The sequence below is a fragment of the Lemur catta genome, chromosome 4 (assembly GCF_020740605.2).
Source record: "Lemur catta isolate mLemCat1 chromosome 4, mLemCat1.pri, whole genome shotgun sequence".
NCBI lineage: Eukaryota > Metazoa > Chordata > Mammalia > Primates > Lemuridae > Lemur > Lemur catta.
In genome coordinates, this window is record NC_059131.1 from 70,578,919 (window position 1) to 70,606,155 (window position 27,237).

At 50.7% G+C, this 27,237-nt stretch overlaps 1 protein-coding gene across 1 annotated transcript; it reads left to right on the plus strand.

Moving 5' to 3' along the window:
* The first annotated feature begins 133 nt into the window (after positions 1-133).
* On the plus strand, positions 134-25,786 carry MALL (mal, T cell differentiation protein like). Its single transcript, XM_045550103.1, has 4 exons — positions 134-495; positions 19,575-19,742; positions 22,200-22,322; positions 24,255-25,786. The coding sequence occupies exons 1-4, from the start codon at positions 388-390 to the stop codon at positions 24,315-24,317; spliced, it is 462 nt and encodes a 153-aa protein (XP_045406059.1). The 5' UTR covers positions 134-387; the 3' UTR covers positions 24,318-25,786.
* The last annotated feature ends 1,451 nt before the right edge of the window (positions 25,787-27,237 follow it).

Sequence of the window (27,237 nt, forward strand, 5' to 3'; positions counted from 1 at the left end):
GGTGCTCAGTAAACGTCTTTGTCACGGCAGAACAGCCTTAGCCTGTACTCTGGGCACAGGGGTGGGGCAGGAAGGGGCTGTAGCTGGCATCTGCGGGAGTAATTTGCTCCGAGAGTAAAAAATTCCCCAGGAAGAGAGGTCTAGAAAGGGACTCTGCTCTCCTCCTGTCCCAGCCCTGTCCCCGCTGGCGGGACAGAGCCCGTCTGATGCCGCTCAGGGGTTCATGAGGATCTGTTGGCTGCGGCGAGTGGAAGGACCTGCTCGGCTGGAACATTTTTCCCCTCCCAGGCGACGTCCGATGGGTGTGTCGGGCAGGAGGTGATATTTGACAGGCTGCGGGCGCGGGCGAGCTGCTGCGAGCCAGGGGCGCCGAGCAGGGCAGCGAGCATGGCCTCCCGCGACCCGCCCGCCACCACCTACGCCCCTCCGGACGCCGCGCCCTCGGGGGTCGCTCTGTTCATCACCATCCCCTACGCCTTCTTCCTGCCGGAGCTGGTGAGTGCGGCCACCTGCGGAGGGCGGAGGGCGGGAGCCAGCCGGGGCGGCCGGCCGCTGCCCTCGGGGCAGGGGGACCGAGGCATCGCGGTCGCGCGTCCCCCGCTGGGCTCCGCACCGGCGCTGTTGCGGGGCAGCCGGCCTGACCCCACTCTGTGCGCCCCCACGCAGGGTGGGTGGGCTTCCCCCAAAACAGGACCCACCGTGCGGGGGCCCGGCAGGCCACCTGCTTCTAGCAGGCGCGGGAGCAGGGGCTGCAATACCCGGGATCCCCGGGAAGATGTTGGAAATGGACTTTGGCTGTTCCGTTTCTTTTCTCCAACTATTTGTGCCTCTGTAAAGGGGAAGAGGGGACGACTCTGACTTTCCTTCTGAGGGGAGGTCGTTCAGTATTTTCTTCATTGTCATGTCGGCTGACTTTGAACCTTGACTTACGTGGGGTCCCCACACTCGGTAGCTTATGGCAACATCTGGCATGAAACCGCCATGTGGGGTGTCCTGGTTACAAATGAGAGCTGTCACTGTGTCACTCTGGGGCACCTCCGCCCCCGGCTGCAGAGCTGTGCCCGTACAGTGATGCAGGGATCCCCCAAACGCAAGTCCCCTGTGGGCCGGCTGTCGTCACACCCTTTTCAGGGAGGGGGACACTGAAGGCTGCTGACCAATTCCGGGCACAGAAGTGTGTTTTGTTTTTTGAACACCTTCTGAAATATCTAGCTTGTGAGTGATATTTTCTTACCTGTCCTGAATTTGGCAGTGTTGCCCCAGGGCAGAGAGGAAGAGCGAGAGTGGATCTACCTTTCACTTGGACGTGACTAGCCCTTCTCACTCTCCTCATCTGCTGGAAGGTTGGACCGGATTTAGTGACTTTTAGGCAAACCGGTTAAAGGACGACTATTGATGTCAACCAGAAAGGGAAGCCAGGCTAGGTGAGCCCAGGATTTGGGTGGCTCCGGCTGAAACCCCACCCAAGGCAGGTTTCTGCCAGGGCTGCCACCCCAGGGGACGAGCGTGGGCATCCTGCCAGACTGATGACATTGTAGTGCTCTTATGAGCTCTCTGTGCCAAGACCTGGGTGTGTCCCTCACCTTGGAACAGCCACATGGGTCATGACTGGCTCCACCTCTTTTTATTGAGCCTGTGCTCCGTGTCAGTCATGCAAGCCGCTGTGGCATGCGCTGCCTTCAGTGCTTTCCTGTCTGCTGGAGAGAGACTCTCGCGCATTCCCTCTCCATGAGACCATGGCACCAGCAAGGACAGACCATCTGACCTCTGCAGGGCAGGGAGGGGGCCAGGCCCGTCCCTGGGAGTTGGAACTCAAAGGACACATTTCCAGGCTGGGGGGCAGGAGAGAACGACTGGCAGGAGGCTGGAGGGGTGGCCCTTCCAGAATCAGGAACAGACTCAGGAGAAGAGTTGTGAGAGGGTCGTCCTGTGCCCCAACTGTGCTCCTGCTGGTGGAATTCCTGGACAAGTAAAGTGCTTGCTTACGCTGGGCTCTGGACCCTGAGTGTTTTAGGGGGTGGGGATATTGTTGTTGGTTCAATTTTCTTCATTTATATGTATTTTTATATAATTTTAGAAGTACAATAAAGCTGCAATAGTAGTATAGAAAGTTCTAAGTGCTCGTCACTCAGTTTCCCCTAATGTCCACATCTTCCAAGGTACAACACTTGAAATCAGGAAATCAACCTGATTCTATGCTATCAACTCTTCTATCAGCCTTGTTCACAGTTTGATGATTTCGCCACTAATGTTGCTTTTCTGGTCCAGGATCCAGGCCAGGGTCCCACAGTGCGTTTAGTTGTCATATCTCCTCATCCCCTTTAATCTGGGACAATTTCTCAGTCTTTGTCTTGACATTTTTGAAGGGTACTGATCAGATATCTTGTACAATGTCCCTCCATTTGGCCTTGTCTGATATTTCCTCATTACAACTTAATTTCTTTTTAATTCACAAGTAAGCCTATTCATTGTCAAAAACTTAGTCCGGAAATAAATATAATCCATAGACATGCATATATTCATATACGTATATGTATATATTTAATGGGGTTATTCTGCACCTGCTTTTCCCTTAAATGAGCCATTCTAGCAGGGCATCTAGAATCATGTGTGCCTTCCATCCAGAGTGAGGGGAGAGGGCAGAATGTTGAGGCAGGTGGGCGGTTCTGATCCCAGTGAGCAGAAGACATGCGGGGCTGGAGAGGCAGGTGCAGAATGGCCTCGCACAGGCCCCTGTCTCTGGCCTGGGGCTCCTGGACACGCAGCCACTGCCACCCCTGGGGCTGACCACGGAGCGCCAGGCCTTGGGTGGCGGGTGGGGAGGTTCTGTCTCAGAGCCCAGGGGGTCACGGACAGCCCTATGTCTTTCTAAGGACACAAGTCCAGAGAGCGGCTTGTAAAACCAGACGCTCAGGCCAGCGAAGAGAGGCAGAGAAAGTGAAACCCAGAAACCCAGGTTCCGATGCTGTCCATGCGCGGGCTGCCCAGGGCAGACATTTCCCTCCAGCCACTGTTCATGAAGCACCGACTGAGAAGCCCAGAGCAGGTCTGCGCTGAGGACATTCCCAGGTGAACCAGGGACCAAAAATCCCAGGAGAGCAGAATCAGACCAGGGTTCAAATGAGCCTCCGCCCATCATCTGTCCTTAAGGCTCTGTGCCACTCCAGCAGGCGACTCTGGCTCCTTGGCATTTCCAGATGATGACAGACTGGGATGGCCCAGACGCCTGGGGATCTACAGTTTCTCCATCACCTCTGCTCCCCGGCAGCCTGCTCTTACAGATCTTTGCCTACGATGGTTTATTTTCAAGTCTTTGACATTAAAATTCACATTTTTAACTTTTTATTTTGCAGTAATTATAGATTCATAGAAAGTTGTAAAGATAGCTCAGAGGGGTCTCCTAAACCCTTTCCCGAGCTGCCCCCAGTGGCTGCCTCTTTCCTAACTATAGAGCAACATCAAACCTGGCAGCTGCCATGGGCACCAGGCGCCTCTACTTCCGGGCCACCTTCCCACACATGGAGATTCGGATAATCACCACCATATCAAAGGACAGAGCTGTCCCTCACCACAAAAAGCTCCTTCCTGCTACCCCTTTGAAGTGCCCCCTCCTGAGCACCCTGAAAACCACTACCTCCATCACTATAATGTTGTTATTTTGAAAAAGTTACATAAATCAATTGAATCATGCAGTATGTGAGCTTTAGAGACTGGCTTCATCCCCTCAGCATAATGCTCTCGAGACCCATCCAAGTCGTGGCCTGTATCGATAGTCACTGCTTGTTGCTAAGTAGTATCCATGCTGTGGGTTTGCCATAGTTTGTGTGACCATTCACCCATTGAAAAACAATAGATTGTTTCCAGTTCTGGGCTGTTCCAAATAATAAAGCTGCTAAGAACATTAAGGTACAGCTTTTGTGTGGATGTAATTTTCATCTCTCTGGGGAAAACACCCAAGTGTGGTTGTGGGTGGTATCATTTGTTTTTATTAAAAAACTGACAAGGTGTTTTCCACAGTGCCTGGAAAATAGGTTTTGCCTTTTACATTCCCACCAGCAATATTCAGGACTTTTGAGACTTTAGCATTAAAATTCATATTTTATTCAGCTTACTGGTGAATTTGGATTTCTTATTTAAAAACAATGTTAATTTCAAAATGTAGTTTCCAAGAATGAGGAACCTTTGAACCGATGGGTCTTAATATGAGAAGAGACCTCCACTCATCCCCTCTTTCCTTCACGCAGCGGGCGAGTGTGGGTGCCGCTGGGGCCAGCACCCGGCTGAGCCTTGAGTTGTGCAAGTTGACACATCAGCTGTTTTACCAGCTGAAATGAGGAAGCTGAGAGCTCACAGGTGACTATGACCGGGGAAATACTTTATGAGTAAGAGTCCAAGAAAGTCTTTTAACTTTCAACCTTGTCACTAGTTGACTTAGATTTTTGACTAATTACAAAAAAACAGCTAAGAAGATTGTTGGAGACTCGGCTAGTTAAAAGGGGAGACCATTCGGACACCCTGTCTGATGTTTTCCTTTCAACTTCTTGACTTGGCTGCATGTTGGTTAGGAGGAAATATTCTGATCCCCTTAGAAGATCATTCCAGGCTTTTCCAGCTTAGGAAATTCATCTTCTTGTCTTGCCCAAATCCCCGGTTCCACCTTAATTTCAACCTGCTTCTTTTAATGTTTAAGAGCCTGTCTGAAACTTACTGAAGCCAGGCACAGGGGCCCTCTAGGGCCAACTCTGTGTGGACTAAAAGTGACTAGGCGGGGCTGGGAGGAGGAACTGGGCTCATCTTAGACCTGGGCTTAGGAAAGGTACCGTCGCCTTCCTCATATCATTTCCTTAGAAGTTGAGTTTTCCAAACGGAAGGTCCTCTCCCTTGCTTTCCTCTGCTCCCCTGTCGGCCTCCATACGTCCTTCTGCGAGCAGCAAGTCTCCAGTCTCCCCAGTGTTCCTTCATCATTTGCCTCCCACACTGTTGCCTGTGTCGTGTCAGCCCCTCCGTCCACTCCCACCTCGCCACCCAGTAGCCTCTTCCCGACCTTGGCCCTGGCACTTGCAGGATGCTGCCCTTCCCTTCTGTTCTCCTGCAGGACTTGGGAGCCACCACCCTCTGAGCTCAGGGAACCACTGGGTCCCTTGGGAATAATGCTGGGGTGTCCCCTGGAAGGCACGAGAGGAGGAGGGAGAGGGGGGAGGGGTGTGGGGATGGGAAGGCCTCAGGCTGAGAAGAGTGAGGCCTCCAGGGAGAGGAGACTGGAGCGGCTGTGTGGACAGGTAGGTGTGAGCCTCTCAGCGGTCACCTGGGGCCACCTTGACTTCTCTGTGTCAGGCCAAGCCTCCACTCTGGGAGACCCTGGTGCATCGAGTTCAGTAAAATAAGAGTCAGTCAGGATGGGTCTAAAGCCTGGCTTGGCTTCTTAGTTGCTGTGAGACCCTGGGCAGGTTACTTAACCACTCTGAGCCTTGATTTCCTTAAGAACGGAAAGAATAAATAGAAAGAGTAACAATAAAGAGAAACAGTGACCCCATAGACAGCTGTGGGGTTGGAATAAGGACAGTCACAGCAAGTGTCGGCATGCCATGAGCAAGTACTCCAGAAATGTCATCCCATGCTACTTTATTGCCAGTGGTCATCTGGACCTCTAACTAGAAAGTGCAAGGTCTCTTGTGAGTAAATTTCAATTGCAAGTCAACAGTGTTTACTGAGTTGCTACTACTGCTCTAGCCCCATGCGCCACTCTTAAGGGGTACGAGAATAAGAAGGTAACTGAGGGGATAAGCTATGTCATGGGCCCTGGTTTTAAAGGAGTGATGCAACTAGCACACACTGACCATGTAGAGAGCACCCCAGGACCGGAGACGGGTGAAAGGAGGAGGTGAACAGCCACAGCGGCCCAGGCCCCAGGAGCCAGCGTGGTCGTCAGGACAAACTGACTCAAGGAGGAGCTGGACGTTCTCGAAGGGTTTGGATTGAGGGGTGAGATGTTTGCTTGTTTGGACTAGGAGTGCGTAGGACTGGGAGGTTAATAAATATATAAACTCAGGGTATAAGAAAAGCAGAAAACACTGCCCCACTTAAAACCCATTTGGCCAGTATTGAGTGAGCACCTACTCCCTGCCAAGCACTGGAGATATAACAATGAACAAGACAGATAGCCCCTGCTTTATGCAGTGTGCCGTCTGATGGGGGAGATGGAGAACCACCAAGGAGACCAATAAATGGTGCTGTGTTGGTCAGGGTCTGGTAGGAAACAGAAACCACGATAGGTATCTCACACAGAGGGGATTCAATATAGGGACTCACTGACACAGTCATGGGAAGGCTGAAAGGACAGAAGGAGGTGCTGAAGCAACCAGAGAATAATGAGCACAGGAAGCACCTGCTGCCACCCCCGAGTCGGGGGAACAAGAGGGAAGCGGGCTGATGCTCAGACTTTAAATGGAGCACTGCCCAGACCCTTGAGGAGGGTGCTGTGAGACAGTGGTCTCCCAGAGAAGGGGGCACAGGGACCCTGGGAGTGGAGCCAGCCGCTGAGGCTGCTGCCGAAACCGTGGCAAGACCTGGAAAAGGCAGCAAGAAGCCCTCCCTCCTCCCCTAACATTCCAGTCTCCCTCCAAGTGCTGCCAGATCTGCTGCTGACGGAGCCCACATCCCGGCAGGGGATGGGAGGTGTGGGCCACTTGGAACTGACCGGCTCAGCCAGGCATCCCTGTCCCGCTTCTGCCCGCGTCGGAACTTCCAGCCCTGGTCTCTCCCTGACCGTCCAGCCGGACCACGGGCACCTTTCCCTGCACCGGTGGCCTCTCCCAGGTCAGCCAAGACAGATGACCGAGCACACTGCCAGAAGGTCAGCCCCCGGGAGGCGGTCACATAAGCAGCGGGTGCTCTGCAGGAATTAGCCGGGTGCCCTGTGGAGGCAGCAGGGAGGGGCCGGCGCGTTCTGACCCACTGGACCCGAGGTGAGCCCCAGATAAGGAGTTTCACCAGGAAGAAGTGCTCGCCTAGGCACTCGCTGCTGCTTTCTGCCATTCCCAGGAGCTTTTTCCTTGGAGAACTTTCCCCTGGGCAGGGCAGATCTGTGGAGTCAGGAAAGGTTTCTAGTGTGCTGTCCAGATTGGTACGTGGCAGAAAGTAGGCCAGAGGGAAGGCACCAGACTTTGCCCTCCTGTCACTTGGCCCCATCTCTCACCAGCCCCTGCCGCACCCCATGCCTGCCGGCCAGCCCCTCACAAAAACCCCCTCACCTCCTGGAGAGACCAGCCTGTCCCTCAGTCACCACCTGGTAAGGTCTTCCCCACCTCGGCCTGAATGGTCGGCTGCCCAGGGCCCACACGCCGGCCCCGTGGGAGCAGGGCTGGCTTGTACCCAAGTCCCACAGCACCAGCTCCCTGAGGCACCACTGCCCACCTCCTGGAGCTGGGTCCCCTCCACAGGGCCAGACATCATGGGGCTGGGACTCCAGGGTCTTCAGAACTATTCAAAGACGCCCCTCTCAGCCCTTTGCCTCGGCCGGATTCTCTGAGCTTTGCTTTTCCGCCTGAGCACTGATCACATGTACACGCGCACATGCACGCACGCACACACGCACACACACCCACCGTCTGCACACGCCCTGTCCCGTGATGCTGGGAGAGGTGTGCTGGGAGGGCGAGTGTGTTTCTTTGAACATCGTGCTCTCCGACAGCGCATTTTCGTGTAGTCTATCCCATGTGCCAGGGCGGTGGGGGGGTTCCAGGATGCCGAGGGGGGCAGGGTGGGGTTGGGAAGAGTCAGGGAGGTGGGGAAAGCCTCTCCGGGGAATCCTGAGGGAAGACTGTTCCCAATTTGGAGGATCTCTAGTGCCTGGGAGGTGATGGAGCAGGAAATGGGTGGGGACGAAACAAATGGGCGTTTGTCTCCATTTGGTCCAGGCTCCTGGCAGACACAGCGGTCTGTGGCTGGGCCACCTTCGTGGGCGTCAGGCCCAGGCCCAGGAGACTGAGCAGCTAGCGAGTGGTGTGTCCGCCTTCTCCCTTCTCAAGTGGGTCAGCAACATGTACCAAGCACCTGTTTTGTGCCACGCTCCGTGCTATACATGGGGACGCAGAGACCTCAGAACACAGTCCTGCCTCCAGGAGCTCAGGGTCCAGGCAGGAGGCAGCAAAGGGAGACAACAAAAGTGGAGAGGGACCAGAAGGGAGGTGTGCTGGGGGGCTTGGTAGTCAAGGGTGGCTTACTGGAGGAGGTGACATTGGTCTGGTGCCTGCCCTGCAGAGTCTGGTCATAGATGGGCTTGGGGTGGGCTGGGGAGAGCCAGGCAAGCAATCAACCAGGACTACATGACCCGGTACCTAACAAAAGGTAGGAACAAGGTCGCTGGTCCCAAAATGTCTGTGGGTTCCTAGGGGAAGGAGGAGGGTGTGGGGCCCTCCCCTGAGCTCTAGTCCAGGGCTCATCTGGTGACTTCCTGGGGACATGTGAAGGAACATGAAGTTAGTCGATGGAATAGGGGCCAAAGAGGGAGAATGAGAAAGGGAAGTCCAGGGCGAGAGGCCTGGGCGAGTGGTAAAGCCATCCATGAGGCCACTGGGGCAGGATACCTTTGCTCTGGGGCTTTAAGTCTCTTCTGCACATTCTAACTTTTCTAAGGTACACAGGTAGGGGGAAAAAGAAAAAAAAATTTCCTCCAAAACCTTCACAGTTTGGTTTGTTTTCTTGCTTTTAAGAGACAAGAAGGCAAAGCCCTTTAGGCTTTGGATGGGGAAGAATATAGTTGGATTATTTTATGACATTGTAAATCTGTGCTGTTTAGGCAATAAAAAGCCAAAAAGCTGGGGCAGTTGGTCTGAATGGGCAGGCGTGGCCCTGGGAGGAGGAAGCAGCAGGGGGGACTCGGCACTGACTCAGGGGCCCTCCCAGGCTGGGCTTCCTGCCTCCTGGTGCACACGCCCAAGGGAGGCTCAGGAAGCCTCATGTTTCCTTGTTTTTTGGTTTTTTTTTTTTTTTTTGGTTTTTTTTTTTTTGAGACAGAGTCTCACTCTCTCACCCTGGATAAAGTACAGTGGCATCATCATAGCTCACTGCAGCCTCGAAGCCTCGAACTCCTGGGCTCAAGCCATCCTCCTACCTCGGCCTCCCAGAGTGCTAGGATTACAGGCATGAGCCACCAAACCCAGCCAAATTTTCTTTTTTAAATAGAGACAGGGTCTCACTCTGTCACCCAGGCTGGAGTGCAGTGGCATGATAACAGCTCACCACAGCCTCAAACTCCTGGGCTCAAGCACTCCTCCTGCCTCAGCCTCCCATGTTGCTAGGACTATAGGTGCATGCCACCATGCCTGGATAATTTTTTTTTTTTTTTACTTTTTGTAGAGAGAGGGTCTCACTGTGTCGCCCAGGCTGATCTCGAACTTCTGGCCTCAAGTGATCCCCTTGCTTCGGCCTCCCAGAGTGCTAGGATCATAGGCGTGAGCCACCACACCCAGCCTTAGGAAGCCTCATGTGCCGATTTTCCTGGGCCTGCTGCCAGCCCGGGCCTGAGAGCACTTACAGGTACCAAGGACCCCCTTATATGACCTGTTCTGCGAGGAGCAGCTGGAGCCAACTCTTGCTCTGGAGTGGACGTGGGCCGGATGAGACAGGGGCCCTCAAGACAGGCCTGAGGGGACTGGGTTGGCAATTTCCTGCAAACCTTAAAGCCACAGAGAGAGGAAATTCTCCCTCCATGAGTCAGGACGTGGTGTGTGGAAGTGTCCTGGGTTGAACTATGGAGTGTGGAACTTGCATACAATGCTAGTCGTTTGGGGGTTGTCTTAGCATCCTGGATTCAGGCCTGCCACACCCCCACTGGGTAACTTAGGGGAGGTGTCTTGGCCAACCCTGTACACAGGAGTTAATGATACCCACCCCAAAGCTTCACCAGGATTGGAGCCGCCTTTCGGATTGTAAGCAGCACCCGCATGGGCACTGGGGTCTCCGAGCCGCCCACAGAGACCTACAGTCAGGTGAGGCCTGGCTGGGCCTCCGGCCTGCAGCCGTGCCACGTGGACAGGAGCATGCACGTGGAAGGCCCTGGCTCCAGTACACTGAGGTCCAGTCCTGCAGATAGGGACACTCTGGGGCTCCTCCCCCTCAGCATGACGACCCTCCCCTCTCTGAAGGTGTCCCCTTGCCTTCCTCTTGTGGCTCATGCTCCTACCCAGGCCCCAGCATGGCACCTCATGCTGCAGCGGCTGGGGCCTACGCTTGGGCGTGTTCCACCAACAGGCATTGCTGTGGAGGGAGAGAGCTGTCCTGGGGGGCAGGTGAGGGCCCTTCCTTGGCTAGAGGAAGGAAGCTGTGCTGGAGCAAGAGCTTCTGCATGCTGACAGTGATCCACAAAAAGAGAGAGATTTTCATTGAAACCTGGTATACCCCATGTGGGGAGCAGGATGTTTTTTAGTGAAAGATTTAGGAAACACTATTTCCCTTTCCTATGGACGATATACTCCTATAATTTCTATTCTAGTCTACTTAATTTCTTAATGCTGGTTGATAACCCACTAATTGGAGTCACAACCTGCTAGTGGGTCTCCCCCGTCATTGGGTGCCCCAGTGTTGGGGGGTCTGGCACAGAGGGGTCGGGGCAAGATGGGGCAGGGCCTGGGAGGGCCGAGGCTTGAGTTTGGCCTGGGAGTGGTGGGAGCCAGTGGAGTGTTCTAAGAGGGGGCAAAGGGTGTGGGTGACTGAATCCCAGGGTCCTCAGCGGTGCGGTGACAAGGGCTATCGCTGGCTCGGACTGGCCTTACCAGAGGGGAAAGGGACTCTGTGTCCTGGGAGTCTGGAGTGCAGCAGGCTGTCCCTCGGGGTTGCTTCTTCAGCCACTCAGCTGTGTCCCCAGGGACCCAGGCTCTTTCCACTTCTCTCCCCTGTTTCACGGCTCCAAGTTCACCTACACACAGCAATGGCCAGAGCAAGGAAAAGTGCTGTCGTGCCCTGTGCCTCCTTAGGCGCGAGGAAACCTTTCCCTCGAGTCTTGTTGGCCAGGACTAGGTCACATGTATGTCCCCAGCCAGGGAATGTGATGAGCCTAGAGAATGCTGGAAAGTCACCCCCTGCATCCCCTCCCTGCCCACACCTCCCACCAGTAAGCCTAGTTGGAGAATTTATCCCAGAGAAACAGTTTAAAAGAAAACAACAGTCTCTGCAACAAGGTACTTACTGCAGCATCATCTCTAACAGGGAAAACCTGGAAACGTTCAACATACCCTGCACTGGGGGCCCAATTGAGTAAATGAGGTTTTACCAACTTGCTGGAATATAATTGTAGTATTGAAAGTACAGTGGACCCTCATCAGTCCTGGATTCCATATTTGCAAATTCACCCACTTGCTAAAATGTATTTGTAACCCCAAAATTAATGCTCTTGGCAATTTCACAGCCATTCCTGGACAGAGTGGTAAAAAAACCCAAAGCCCAGTACTTCAGGAGGCTGAGGCAGGAGGATCACTTGAGGCCAGGAGTTCAAGACCAGCCAGGACAACATGGCAAGACCCCATCTCTAAAAAAAAAAAACTGTTTTTTAAATTAGCCAGGTGTGGTGGTGCACACCTGCAGTCCCAGCCACTCGGAAGGCTGAGGTGGGAGGAAGGATCACTTGAGACCAGGAGTTCAGGGTTACAGTGAACTATGGGCATTCCAGCCTGGGGTACAGAGCAAGACCTTGTCTCTAAAAACTTAAAAATAAAAATAAAAAATAAAACTTAAGAAGGGGGAAGGTATATAATGGCCAAGAGGCCCTAGACTTAAACAGCATGCACTGTGCACGCCTGAATGTGAAGGGCAATAGTTTTCTTCATCGTGAAACATCATCACTATGTCAGAGGGAGCCTCCAGGGTGTCCAGGTTCCCAACGTGGAGCCCATTCCTCCTGGGCCCTTGGGGACCAGTAGCCCCCAGCTCACTTGGTGCCCTGACCACATGGGCCTCACCTGTCCCGGTGTGGGCCTTTTCCTCCAAGCCTGAAGTTTTTGAGGCTTCGTGGTACAGCCTGCAGTGACCTGAGTTCCAGGAAAGGGAAGGAGCGGCAAAGGTGTTATGAAAATTAAAACAAGTAAAAAAAGGAATGTGCTGTTGGCCATGCATGAAACCTGCCATGCTGAAACAACGCCCAGCTATGCAGAAAAACCTGTCACCAGGGTGCCCGCCCCAGTGCTCCTCCCTGGTTCTCAGCTCCGTGTCCGCCTCACCCCAAACCCACAACTCCAGCCTCGGCCAGGAGCTCCGGCCACGCAGATCTGAGAACATGTGTCTTTTTGGCACCTCCTTCACCCCTCCCATGGAGTCTTCGCTCGGGTAGTGTCTGCCTCAGAACCTCTCAGTGTATGAGAGGCAGCAGCCCCACACCTGCCCATGAGGGGCTTCCGGCTGCTCTGTCCAGGTGAGAGACCCATCCTCCCAAAAGGTGACTCTCTGCTTGTCTCTTCCCATTCACAATTCACTAGTGCGCCTCCATTGTCCTGCCCAGCTTCTTTCTTCTTCTTGTATAAAATGTACATGTTACTCGTTTTGGATTAGTTTCAGCACGAACATAGTCCTACATTCAACACCCTGTCCCCAAGCCAAGCAGTTCTCTGCCCTGGAAGCCAAGATGCTGATTGATTGGTTAATTGGGTCTCCTTCCAGAAATATTCTGTTCATCTGCAAACAAATGCATATGTCCACAAACACACACATGTGCATTCTCTTCGTTTACTACATAAATCCTAGCATGCTGGGCACATTGGTCTGTGCCTTTTAAAACTCTTGGGTCTTGTTCCATTTGGGGATATAAAGAGTTTCTCATTCTTTTTGAAGGTGTTCCACTTTGCAGACATAATTGATCTCACTGGCCCATCTGGATGAATATTTACGTTATTTCCTATTTTTTCTATAAACAACAGGCTACAGTAAACAACTTAGTACATTTGTCATTTTGTTCATGTGCATCATTTGTAGGACAAATTCCAAAAAGTGAAATTACTGAGTTGAATAGTACATGCATTTAATGTTTTGATCAGTATTGCCAAAATAATAGAGCAGTTGATGTCACGGTTATTTTACCTGGAGGTGGCAATGGACTTCAACTTAAGGGTTACATATGAACATTGGGAGTCTGTGAGTCTCCAAATTTACAAATTGTGCATGTGTGTAGTACATTTTCCTTGTTTACCAAAGCTTTAATCAACTCATAAGAAGGGTCTGTGCCCCCTAAATGTTATAATATCTCACCCACCCAGCTGATTGGTCTCCCACCCCTCCCTTTTAAAAGTGAACTTCCCATCCCTTAGGAAGACCAGCCTTGGACATTCCCTTTTCTGGGTCTTTCTCATGGAATATCCCCTCCTGTCCTCTGTGCCATTGCAAATGGTTATGGCTACCACGGCCAACAGTCATTACCCAGCACTCACCATGTGCCAGAGAAAGACTCATCTAATCCTCAAAAGAACCAGAGAGAAGGGCCAGTGAGAGCCCCACCTCCTCTATTTGATGGACAAGGACACACAAAGGCATACATGAGTTAAATAACATGCCGAGCAGACAGAGCTAGGATGCAAACCCAGCGCTGGGATGCAAACCCAGGAGGAGCAAGGCTGCATGATGCATAGATTGTGGAGGCTAGCACAGGAGCAAAGAGGTGGGCTAGGGCTTCCTCAGCTCTGCCCACACCATCTGGGGAGCTCTCAGCAGTGCAGCCTCTCTCACCAGTTCCACTAGAATTTCTGAGGCTGGACTCAGACCTTGGGGCTTTCTCAAAGTGCCCCTCCAGAGGGTTCCAATAGTAGCAGGACTCAGAATGCTGCCTGGAGGATAATGCTCAGGTATCCATGTATTTTAGAAGCTCTTTACTCCCACACCATACTTTTTACTTGTTTGTTTTCCTTTTTGAAGCAGTTTTCAAAATAACAAGCATCCTCCAAAAATGATCAAAGAAGTTTTTGTTTTAAGTATCATTTTGAACTCACGGATTTCAACTTAGCTGATGCATTCCAACCCACTGTAGTGGTTCTCCTTATTTGAGGCTCAAGTCGGCCCATCTTTGGCCAGCAGGAGGCTGCTGAGTCCTTTTGAGCTGACCCCAGGAGCCTTTGGAAGTTTTCTCATTATCTGGTGTAATAACATGTCCAGGCTCAATCTCCCTGCCCCAAATCTGGAATCAGCCCTGTCTTCCCAGACTCCAGTCTAGATGTAGTTACTCTAGTTCTTATATTCCATTCTTAGCCAACTTTCTAAACGTGAGGAAGCTCTTCTCTGTGTTCTAGAGAACAGCAAGTGAAAAAACCTATCATTAAGCTTCATCTTATCTTAAAAGGTCCTTCCAAGTTTCAGTTCAGCCCTTTGGAAAATGTATACATGACTATGTGTGTTTGCTTATAAGAAAAAGACCCTGCCAAAGTTATGCTTGAAATATACTTGCTCTAAATGTCTAACTGCAATAAAATATTCCTCCACTTTGAGGGCTAGTCCTAACCATCTAAAAATATTTCCTGCTCTTGGGAAATACAAAATGAGTATTATAATGGGAGAGTGCTTTAGGCTGCCAGGAAAATTTGGAAAGCTAAATATGAGTTTAAAAAAAAAGCAAAAACAAATAGTCAAAGTTCTCACACCTATAAAGAACCCAACCTAGACTGCTTGAGACAGAAATGAGATAACAAACTCTACCGGGCTTTAACTCACCTGGAATTAGTCCTTGGCCCAGATCCCTCCTACTGTTTAGAAGGTAGAGGAGTGTGGAAATATGAAGTGAATTTCTCTGTGCAACATTGATTGTGCAACACTAAAGCCATTTCAAAAGATTCCCATGCAATTTGAGTAGATTCCCAAATGCTCAGAGACCCTTGGCTTATCAAAAGGTGGGAACAGGGATCCCTAAACCATAGATGGATCCAAGGGGGAGAAGGCCACATGGGCCCCCTGGGACCATGGACATGATGTCCCCATCGAGGCCTTTAATTTCCCCCCTGCAGACCTCAGCTGACTTCTAGGCATGTCCCAGGAGCCTCTACCTGCCCCTGCCCTAGGGTGTGAAAACTGGGTTTGGAGAGAGACCAACAAGTGTCCTACCCCATGTCTGGGCCCCACCATGCACTGCCTGTGTGACCATAGGTCTCAATCCCCTCTAGTACAGCACCACCCCATAGACTGTGCTGAAGGTTAAATATGGAAATGTAAATAATGTGCATATGGCTGCATCTGGCCAGAGCAGCCTCTGATGGCAGGAGGGGGACAGGGACCACTTTGCAGGTGCTGACTGGCACAGTGGGGCTGAGACACCATTGTTGGCATAGGTGAGCTAGGAGTAAGCAGTGGAAGGTATCAAGTGGCAGTTCTCTGGTCTTTCTAAGGGAGTTAGGATTGTTGTATGGACTAGATGAGGCAGTCTGAGTGAATGCATTTTATAAACTGTAAAGTACCTGGTGAATGTGAGGTGATGATGGTATTAACTACAAATTCATTCAAAAGAATTGTTCTTTGATCTCCCCCTTTCCCCACCTACTTTATTCCGGGCCCTATGTTGGCACCAGGAATACAGTGGTGAATGGCACAGAACATTCTCTGCCTTCAGAGCTCTAACGTATCTAAAATTTTATAAATTCTGGTGAAGTCACCAAGTCCTGAATGTCATGTCTACTAATGGCTGGCATGGTTTGGGGATTGACCATGTACCAGCATTTTTATGCACTTCCCATGGCTTGGTGGGGAGAACGCTTGGCAGGTACTTTAAAGCTGAGCCCTAGCACCTCTCTGCAGCATCAGTGGCCCCTGTGACTGGGATTGGCCTGCAGGAGCCCAGCTCAGAGGCTCCCATTCCTTAATACCCGCTCCTCAGGACAACCCAGCACTGACTCACTCACAAGCAGTCTCAGGCCCAGCCTGGGGCTTCCAAAATTCACTGGGAAATTGATTGTTAAGGCCTGCGGGAATTTCCTCCAAGAACTGGTGTCTTAAGAGGTGACCAGCCTTCTGGAGGTGTTTCCCAGCCCTGTAAGAGCTGTACGTGTACTCCTTGCCCAGGAGTCTCTGTCTCGTGGTCAACTTCCTATTCTGTTCTGGTTCTTCACCTCCTCTTCCTTTTTACTCCTTAAGAGCCCATGAATTCTCTGTAAATTACAAAGTGCTTTTCCTTTTCAAGACAACAGCAGTGGAAGCCTCAGAAGGGACAGGGTGACATATATATATCTATGTTTTGGCCAGTTATAAGGTAATAACTGCTAGTCTCAGAAAGCTTGTGATATATTATCAAAAGCAGAACCTGTAAGTTGCATATCTTTCAGCTGAGCCACACAAAAGTGAGTGGAATTGTTTGGCCTAGAAGGTCTTTAATAGCATCATTCAGAACTAAGCTGCCCCACAGACATGAGCTCCCAATCAAAATTCACTAAACATAGGAAGAAACAAACAGAAATGAAAGTTAATAGAAGCCACAACCTGCAGGATCAAGCTACTAAGACCAAGTTAATGGAATTTTCAGGTATTAAATATAAAAACAAATACCAAGCAGGAGTAATAAAAAGATACCCACATTGCAACACATTGTATTGCTTATTGCAAAACCTGCAGAACACCAAAAAGAGAGAGAGGACCCTAAATGCACCCAGATACTAAAGACAGATTCCTACAAAGCACCAACAGTTCAACTGATAGCTGACCTCTCAACAGCAATAATGAAAGCCAGAAAACAATGGAATAATATATAGACTATAGTGGGAATATATCTTAGAAGTGCTGAGAGAAAATAATTGCCAGGGGAAACTTAAGGCCATTTTCTAACAAATCAAACTGACTACTCCCAACTGACCTTCACTAAAGAAACTACTAAAGGTTGTATTTCAGGAACAAAGAAAATGATCCTAAAACAAAAGTCTGACATGCAAGAATATCTTCATGACGCAGGGTAGGGAAGGATTTCTTAAACTTGATAAAAGGCACAGTCTATAAAGGAAAGGGTTGACATAATCAACTGCCTTAAATTTAAGGACTTAGTTCATCAAAAGACACCATAAAATATGTGAGACATGTGCTAGCACAATATATCTGCAATATTTATAACAGCCAATAAAACCCACACTATCAGAAAGAATTCCTATGAATCAATAAGAAAAAGGCAAATCTATTTAAAAAATTATAACCAATAAAAACAATGAAAATTTCACAGAAGAGGAAATATTAATGGCTAAAAAATACAACTAAGCTCTATCTCATTAGTAATCATGAAAATTAAAACTAAAATCTAATGAGATACATAGAAAACCCCAAGAAATCTACCAAAAACAACAAAAAAAACCCTTCTTGAACTAAAAAGTAAGTTTAGCAAGTTGCAGGATACATTGTCAACACATAAATTATATTGGGAAATGGAATTTTTTAAAAGTAATACTATTTACAACAGCTCCCCCAAAATAAAATAATTAGAAATAAGTATAACAAAATGTGTACAGCCAATGTATGCTAAAAACTGCAAAACATTGATAAAAAGATGTCAAATAACACCTTAGTAATTGGAGAGACATACCATGTTCATACATTAGAAGATTCAAGATAGTAAGGATGTCAGTTCTCCTCAAGTTGACCTATAGATTTAACACAATAAAAATTCCAGTGTGTATATATATTTATACACACACATATTGTAAATATTAATATTGATAAGTTGATTCTAAAATGTATGTGGAAAGGCAACAGAACTTGGGAAGGAGATGGATTGTCTCCTGATATGAGCAGAAATGTGAGTCACCTGAACTGACAACTCTTTTGATTACCATAACTTTATAGAAAGTTTTAAAATATGGTAGTGTAATTCCTCCAAACCATATTCAGAGTTATCCTTGGGTCCCCTGTCCCCATCTCCAGTGGTTTCACAGTCCAATAAGCTCTTCTTCTTTTTCAAAATTATTTTATTGCTTTATAAAAATAAACCCTTGTGTATCCAGTATGAAATAGAAATAGAATATTATCATTATCTTTGGAGGCCTCTCCACACCCATTCCCAATCCTATAACTCTCTCTCCCTCAGTTGGGTCATTCTCTGCAGGGGCTGAAGAGGATGAGTTCTGAAGGAATTTGAGAGTGGCAGTGGGTTCAGATTGTGTTCCTGTTGAATTTGAGGAGTTTGAAGGCAGGGCTAGGAGTGGGGTGAGGAAGTGAAGTGCCTAGGGTGCAAAACCTAATGAGGCGTTCACTCTCGAGGTCATGCAAGTGCAGGGTCGGCTCCTGCAGAGGAACATGCAGGTAGAAACATCCAGTGAGCAGGTGGATGTGTGGGGCTGAGAGCCACAGAGACAAATGGGCTGCAGGCAGGTTCCTGAGATCGCCAGCCTGTGTGGTGCTTAAAAGCATGGATTTAATGGGAGTGAGGAGAGGGAGAACCAAGGAGGGCTCCAATGACATCCTCAGGAGATCCCAGCAAGGAGAGGAACTCAGAAAGTCAGAGACAAACTGATAACAAAACCACTTGGTGCTCACGACAACACTCTTCCTCAAAGCATCTAACTGAACATGCCGTTTACTGGATATTTAGGTCCTCCCCTGAGCTCACCAACATGGGTGGAAGCTCAGCCTGAAAACAAAGACAGAGCCCACAGAGACAGACAAGGAAAAGGGTTGGCTTCTCCACCAAGGGTATAACAAATAACTGGACAGGATAACATAAAGTTGGAGGGTGGGGTGGGGGGATGTGGTCCACTGAGGACTCTAGGTCCTTTTTGAAGAGATAGTCACAACTCTTTCCAGCCTACTCTGGCCTGGGCAGAGTACACTGTGGCCAGAACCATGGATTTCTAAAGAAATGTCCCAAAACTGGATTTTTCATGTGAGATATCCTGTTTTAAATGTTGGCAACTTGGCTGGGTGTGGTGGTTCATCCCTGTAATCCCAGTGCTTTAGAACAGTGATCCCCAACCTTTTTGGCACCAGGGATCGGTTTCATGGAAGACAATTTTTCATGGGGTGGGAGGAGGTGGAGCTCAGACGGTAATGTGAGCAATGGGAAGTGGCTATAAATACAGATGAAGCTTCGTTCGCTTGCCCACCACTCACCTCCTGCTGTGCAGCTTGATTCCTAAGTTTCATGGAAGACAATTTTTCCACTGGGTCGGGGGAGGCAGAGCTCTGCAGCCCAGTTCGTAACAGGCCATGGACGGGTACTGCTCTGTGGTCTCGGGGCTGAGGACCACAGCTTTAGAAGGCTGAGGCAGGAGGATCGCTTGAGGCCAGGAGTTTGAGACCAGCCTGAGTAACAGAGCAAGACCTCATCTCTAAAAAAAAAAAGAAAAGAAATGTTGTGGACTTAATCAGAATTGTTTAAAACTGTACAGACCGACACTGCCAACCTTGGCTGAGATTCCCTCAGTTCACGACCTCTGTGTTAACCCCTTGCATTTTCTAACAATAGGGCCTGACTTTACCATGACTCAGAGGGGCCAGTCTTCCGTCCTCATTTCCCTCTTGGTCCACCCCTAAGTTCACTTAAGCTTTTATCCAGAGGCAGAGGGAAGAAGGGATGCCCTGCAAAGGGCAACGGGCCCCATACAACCCAATGAAGCTGCTGCTTTTGTGCTTTTCTCCAACAGGTATTCGGGTTCTGGGTCTGGGTCCTGGTCGCTGCCACCCAGGTCGCAAGCCCGCTGCTGCAAGGATGGGTGATATATGTCTCGCTCACCTCGTTCCTCATCTCCTTGATTCTCCTCTTGTCTTACGTGGTTGGATTTTATAAAAGATTCGAGTCCTGGAGAGTTCTGGTAAGAACCAGTGGGTGGCTCTCCTAACCTGATGTCCTGGGTGGTGTGAGGACAACGGGCCCCTCTGGGCAGGGAGGGAGAACCAGAGAACAGGGATCAGAGACCCTCCCTGGGCTAGACCCCAGGATCCAAGACTTTGGATTTTAGTATGTTTATTATTAAGCCCAAATGAAAACATTTCTCTGCAACAGTAAATCCTTCTTTATATTCCCCTCCACTGCCTTCCCCATCAGGAATATACACAGTGCCCTGTAATCAGCACATTCTGATGTGTTTCCCCTACATTTTATCCATGGCAAAATCACTGGAGCAATATTGAAGAAAATGCTAGTAAGAAAAAAAATCACTCCAGTCTCAAGGTCCTGACACAATCACTGTAATATTTAATAGGCTCTTTCTTCCATATGCCACATGAATTTTCTGCAAAATGTATAAACATTTTAATCACACTGAACAAATAATTTGGGATGTAGATGCTTTCATTTATTGTGATGTTATTAATTTTTTCATGATGTTACATTGTCTTGATAACCACTGTAAGGTTTTCTGTATTACACAATTTAAAACACATACAGAAGTCCAGAATACTGTAGTATAGACCCTCCTGTGGCCATAACCCAGACACACTCCAGCATTATCAAGATTTTACCACACTCACTTCATCCAGCTTTTTTTTTCCCCTGGGGAAGTTTAAAGCAACCCTCAGACATCATGTTATTCCACTGCACACACTTCAGTATGTTTCCAAAAAATATGCAAAGTCTCTGCCATTGTTACCACACCTATCCAGAGTTGACAATAATCCTTCAGTGTATCTGAGACGGTATACAGTAGGCCCTCCTTATCCTCAGGGAATTCATTCCAAGACCTCCAGTGGATGCTTGAAACTGTGAAGAGTATCAAACCTTAGATACACTATGCACAAATTTCTTTTTTCCTTTTTTCACAATTTCACAGATCAAAGATTCCTTCTTACCATAGATCTTAGCAACCTCAACATACAGTTTTTTTCTTTCCTTAGCAAGTGGAGAACTTTCGCCTTCCCTTAAAGAAAGCACTGTACGGCTTCCCTGTGGCGTATTCAAATTGCCAGCATCACTGCTTTTGCGCTGTGGGGACATTACTAAGTCAAATAAGGGTGACTCAAGCCTAAGCACTTCTCTTTTTTTATTTCAGCATATTATGGGAGTACAAACGATTAGGTTACATATATTGCCTTTGCTCCACCCTAGTCAGAGCTACAAGCGTGTCCATCCCCCAGACGGTGCGCACTGCACCCATTAGGTGTGAATATTCCCATCCCCTGCTTCCCCCCTCCCACCCGCCCGACACTCGATGAATGTTATTGCTATATGTGCACACAAGTGTTGATCAGTTAATACCGATTTGGTGGTGAGTACACGTGGTGCTTGTTTTTCCATTCCTGTAATATTTTGCTTATTAGAATAGGGTCCAGCTCCATCCAGGATAATACAAGAGGTGCTAGGTCACCATTGTTTTTGTGGCTGAGTAGAACTCCATGGTATACATATACCACACTTTATTAGTGCCCATTAATACATGAGTGAAGCCCAAGCACTTCTATCCCGCCACGGCTCGTCTGGTACCCGAGAGGGCTACTAAGTGACTAATGGGTGGGGAGGGAGGTACAGCACTGACCTCCTGGACAAAGGGAGGAGTCACATCCCGGGCGGGACAGAGCAGGACAGTGAAGTGTTCCATCACCCCACTCAGAATGTGTGCAATTTAAAACTTATGAATTGTTTATTTCTGGAATTTTCCATAAAATATTTTGGACCCCTGCTGATCGCGGGTAACAGAAACCATGGGAAGTGACAGTTTCCCTGAGAGGCTCAAAAATGCAAGTCTGGAGTCAGATTGGCCTGACTCCACCAACTCTACCACGTGCTGGCCGAGTCTCGGCCTAACCTGCAGACTGGGAATAACAGTAGTAGCTGCCCCAAGAAATTAGCTGTGAAAATGAAGTGAGATAACGTGGGCACTGTTAGGACTATGCCCGGCACAGAGTAGGTCTTCATGACACTGACGGCTGGGAACACACGCGTGGAGTTAATGGGGCCGGGGTTGAGGTCCCCTCTGAGCCACTTACCATTGGCCTTAACCCTGAGCTTCCAGTGCCTCACAAGGAGGCTGGTAATAAACAGCGCGCCCCTCACAGTGGACAGGATTAAATGGGATAAATGAGAAAAGGGCATGGACAGACCATGCTGCAGAACAAGCACGTAGTAAATGCTAGCTGGTACTGACATTATTATTGCTACTTATGAATCTGCTGTGGTTTGCCACATTGATATTTCATTAAAAACATGCAGAAAACAGCGGGAGTTAGGGGGCTGGGACTGTCTGTTGTTCTCACTCTTCCCAGCTGTGCAGCCACAGAAGAAAGGGCTCACTGAGTGACAGTGGCCGTGCATGGCCTCTGCTCTGCATTTCCAGGACAGCCTGTACCACGGGACCACTGCCATCCTGTACATGAGCGCCGCCGTCTTACAAGTGAATGCCACGATCATTTCTGAATCCGACAACCTGAGCCACTACTACATCAACACCGCAGCCTCGGTGAGTGGGCTGGGACCCCGACAGCCACCGTCACTGGAGGGCATTTATGCATGAGCCTTGACGCTGCCGGGTGTGTTCGGGAGAGACGACCCTGCGCCCTCACACTGAAGGAGCCGTGGGGCTGCAGAAGGGCGTGTGTGTCCGTGTAAACACGTGTGCCCACGTCAGGGTCCCCTCCCGCCTTCTCCTCCCATCTCAGTCAGCCTTGCTCCCTCGTGCACCTGACACACTGTCTGCGAACAATTTTTTTCCCAAAACTTAAATTGGAACATGTCACTCTCTCCTACTGAAAATCCTGTGATGGCTCTCACTGCCATGGCTGAACTGTTGCAGTGTCCTTTTATGTCAGTGGCAGAAGCCCCCCAGGGTGGCATGGTGGCTGACAGACCCCAAGGCCAGGTGGTCCAGCGGAATGGAGGAGACCTCCCCGCACACCACCCCTCCTCCCCTCCTGGGTGTGCCCTCGAGTGGCAGGGAGCACAATTCTCCTCTGCAGTGGCCTGACCTCCCTCCTTCATCCTACCTTGAAAACTTCCTCTAACACCAAGGCTGAGTGCATGCCCACCCCCAGACCAGTCACTGTGGCCAGAAAGTCCTGTGTCAATCTGGCAGCTCCTGCAGGGCTCACGTGGCCACAGCAGGAGGAACGGGTGCACGTGGGGTGCTGTCCTAGAGTAAGAATGGGGTTCCAGGCAAGCACCGTGACCCTCCGGGGTGGCCACAAGATATTTCGGCCGCCTTCCAGCCTGTCTGCCTCCCTTCCCTCCTCATCAAGCTAGCCCTCCGTGGCCCAGCCCGTCCCCAGCGTGGCCCCTCCTGCTGCTGCCCCTGGTCAGCCGCCCCAGCCACACTGGCCTCCTTGCTGCCCCGGCACACAGACACGCTGTCGCCTGGGGCCTTCCCTGGTACCCGCCCCCCACATTCTCTGTTCCCTGTTCCCGCCTCATTTTCCCCTGGTGCTTATCCCCCCCAACCTACGCATGCCCTGCTTGTTTATCTTGCTTGTCTGCTGCCTCTTACCACTACAATGTAAGGGCAGGGGTTTTTGAGCATTGTGTCCACTGTTACAGCCAGAGTTGTTCTTGAAGTATAGCAGGTGCTTAAGGGATACCTGTGGAAGGAAGGAATGAATGATGGTAAGAGTGTGCGTGGGCAGTAGTGCACAGTGCGCAGGAGCAGTTGGTGGGCCTGGAAGACGAGTTAGGGGCGACAGCCTCTGTCCTGAGCAAAGAGGAGAGCCACCCTAGGTTTCCACACAGGACACCACGCTGAGGTTTTCCCCTGGGGCAGACTAGGGGCGGCAGAGCAGGCAGCAGTGGACAAGTGAGGCCGTGAGAAGTGCTGGCGGGGGATGCTGGTGGCTGAGACGAAGGAGAGTGGGTGTCCCAAGAGCTGGGCAGGCAGTGAAACAGCAGGCTCTGGGAGGCTTTGGACACAGCAGGGAGGGAGTCAGAGAGGTTGCAGGTGTCTGGCTTGGGCAGCTGGACGATATGAGGATCTAGGGGTTCACGGAGCTTGTGAGGCTTGTGGGGAAGTGTCAGGAGTTCGAGAGTTTGAGGGGAGTCTTAGCACTCACAGGAAGGTGATGAGTGGAACAGCAGGAGCTGGCGAAGCACAGAGGGGCTGGAGGGGACAGAGGGGAGCCCAGGGCAGGCGTGGAGGGGAGCCCCTGCATGGCCGGGTGGTGGAGGACACATCGGCAGACAAGACAGAGACTGCGTAGTCAGGCAGGACAGGAGGATGGCTGTAGGGACGCCCTGGGAAGGAAAGCTTCCAGAAGGACAGCGTCATTGTCCAGTGGTTGCTGCCCCCAGGCCAGGCAGGGGACGGAGGCAGGGTCAGAACATGTGGCCTCCTGGGCTGCAGGGGCTGAAGGCCCCGGGGGTGAGCAGGAGCGGCTGTCCCTCACGGTCACTCTCTGCCTCCTTCCAGTTCTTCGCCTTCCTCACCACGCTGATGTACATCCTCCATGCCTTCAGCGTCTACTACCACTGACGCAGGGGGCCACACCCAGGGGGAGCGCCCTTCCAAAGCCCGGATCATCAGCCCCTCAAAGCAGCCTTCAGCATTTGCCTTCTGAATGACGAATGGAAGATCCACGGAGACATCCGTGGGACTAACAGACCACCTTTGCAGGCTGAGTCTGAGCGATGATACCACACTCTGGCATATTTGTTTGGACATTTTAATTCACTATGATAAATATGAAAACATCATTATTTTCTTTTGACCATGCTAGCTCTTCTAGAAAACCCACCTCGAAGCCTTCGCCATTGAGAGTCCCAGCCCCACTGTTGCCCCGTCTGTTTGGGGATTTTGCCTCAGCGGTGGGGTTCCCTACAGTAGCTTCAGGGGAATAGTCAGTCTGATTTTCTTAAACTGGAAAAGGTGCTGTCGAGGCCTTCAGGTCCAATGCAGCTGTGCACGCTCTGTTCCTCAGTTCTGCCTCCGCTGCGGAGCGGAGGTTCACGGTCCCCAGGGAAGTGGACAGGGACAAGCTATCCTGCCCACCTCCCTCCCATTTCTCCTCCCCTTTTCTCCCAAGCATTGAGGTCCAAGGAAAATCTGCATAAAACCAGCTTTGAGGGTAGATTTGTGGAGAAAATAAGTGATTGACTCTACAACTTCATTATGCAGTAAGACCTGGGGTGAGGGTGGGGGAGGGGGAGGGAAGAGCTTCTCCAGGAGTCAGGCGACTCGAGAACGGTGCGGCTGCAGTGCACCCTGCCAGGGCTCCAGGACCCCACCGCTCAAGGACTAGAAGCCTTGTCATCCCTCAGAAAAGACCCTCAGGTGAAGGAGGCCGGATTGTTACATCCACAGATTCTCCTGCCACAACCACATGGGAGGAAAAAGCTGCTGCATGGCCCCAGGGGGCAGGGAAAGGACCCCTGTCCCCGGGACTGTGCTCACCTGCGCACACTTACTCCTCTTGCATCCGCTTAAGTGCCACTCGGCTCCAGGCCTTGGGGACCAGTGGTGGCCGCTGGGTGGGGCCAAGGCCCTCGGTTGGCCTCACAAGGACCTCAAAAGGCATTTGCACTTTTGGCCCATTCATAAAGAAAAGCTGGCTGTGCACACAGAAATGTCAAATTGAGTGCTTGGTTTCGGAGTAAATGCTTTTCAAAAGAGAGCTGTGCCCTTCTGCGTACCCAGGCGAGTAGCACACAGCCCTGTAATTGCAGGTGCCTCTGTCGTTTGATATGAAATAAATTATGACATGAAACTGATTCTGGGGCTTATAGTTTTGTATCAACTGTTTTCCACTCCTGGGGATGGGGGACTCCAGAAGTCACAGAAGAGAACTGGCTTCACTATCGTCTGCCGTTCACTTTTTAATTGCCTCAATGTCTTGGAAAGCCACCATTTATCTTTCATTTTGTTGCTGGCAGCTGTCTGGGGTCATCACTGTGTAATATTTACCAAGTAGCCACATGCAAATAAAAGTCATTCATATGGTGAAACATCTTGAGTCGGTCGCCTTTGTCTTGTTAGCAGCCGGAACTGGCCACCATTTCCTGGCTCTTGTCAACAGTTTCACCCAAAGCACCCTTGGAGCATCTGACAACCCACGTTCCCTGAGGGCGGAAGCCCAGCTCACTGGGCCTTGTTTCTAGGGCAGCAGGGAAGGGAGGTCAAGTTTGTCGCCAGGGCCTCGGGCTTGTGATGTCATTTCTACTTCAGTAAGGACGATTTGGGTGCAAGTCCCAAAAATCAAACTTAAGCAGCATGGGCCAAGTTGGGGTGCACCAGCTGGGGCTGGGGGAGGTGAAGAGCCTCAGTGGCAGCAGAGCTGACCCTGCAAGGCTCTCTGCCTCACCCCTGCCGCACTTCTCTCCACCACGCTGCAAGGCCTGCCCAGGTCCCAAGAAACACCAGCTGCCTGTGCCCTGTGCAGACGCTGTGGACTCGGCTTTGAGCCCCTGCGCCCCGCATCCCTCAGCAGCTGTTGCAGTGCTGCTATCATCCTGCCTTGAGGGGCTGGGCTCTCCCCAGGCTCCCAGCTTCTGGAGGGAAGACCTGAGGCTCCTGAGAGGCCCCCAGGAGTGGGCCATGGCACAGGTTTTGTTGGGTTTTCTCCTTTCCCTGCTCTGCACCCGCCTCCTTCCCACAAGGCTTCCCTGGATCCTGCACCGGAGTCCTGTCTCAGGGTTGGCTTCCAGGGAAACTCAGACCAAGACAGCCCACAACCATCTCCTGAGGACCTCATGTGTGCTGGGCACTGGAGACGCAGTGTGTTGGGACAGGCCGTCCTGCCAGCCACACCCCAGCGCCCCACTGAGCAAGCCGGTTTGCTTTGCAGCTTGGTCCAGGACAGCCAGAGGCTCTGCTTTGGCCAAAAACTGGTCTGTGATCTTTAAAGCAAACAGAAAAAAAAAAAACAATAAAATGTTAAAATTTGAAAAACAAACATCCTAACCTCTGGGGTTGGCCATAGCAGGACTGGCTGCCCCTCTTCCCGCCCCAGAATCCATCACTGACCCTCCTGTTAGGAATTGGAAGGGAAGCACATCTCAATAAAAACTCGATGCTGGACTCAAAGAGTCACAGGCAAGCTCTGGTTCAACAGGAGGGACTCTGAGGGAGCACTGCCTGTTCCTCTCCCAAATCTGCAGGGCTCAGATCCCAAGTTGTGCTGCTAGACCCGATCAGAAGGATCTGATCCTCCCTGGGACACCAGCAGGTGAAAAGTCCCCTTGCCCCAAGCCTCTCTGTCCCTCCATCAGTCATCTCCAGTACTACGCACTCCTCCATCCAAGCCTGATTCCTGACACAGCACCTGCCCTGTCACCTCCCATCACTTCCTGGGCTGGGGGAGGGTGTGGCATTTCCATGGTGATGCTGGACCACCATGAACCTTCACTGATGCGGTGGACCAGGGCTGCATTGTGTTGGGGCTAATCTCTGTGTGCAG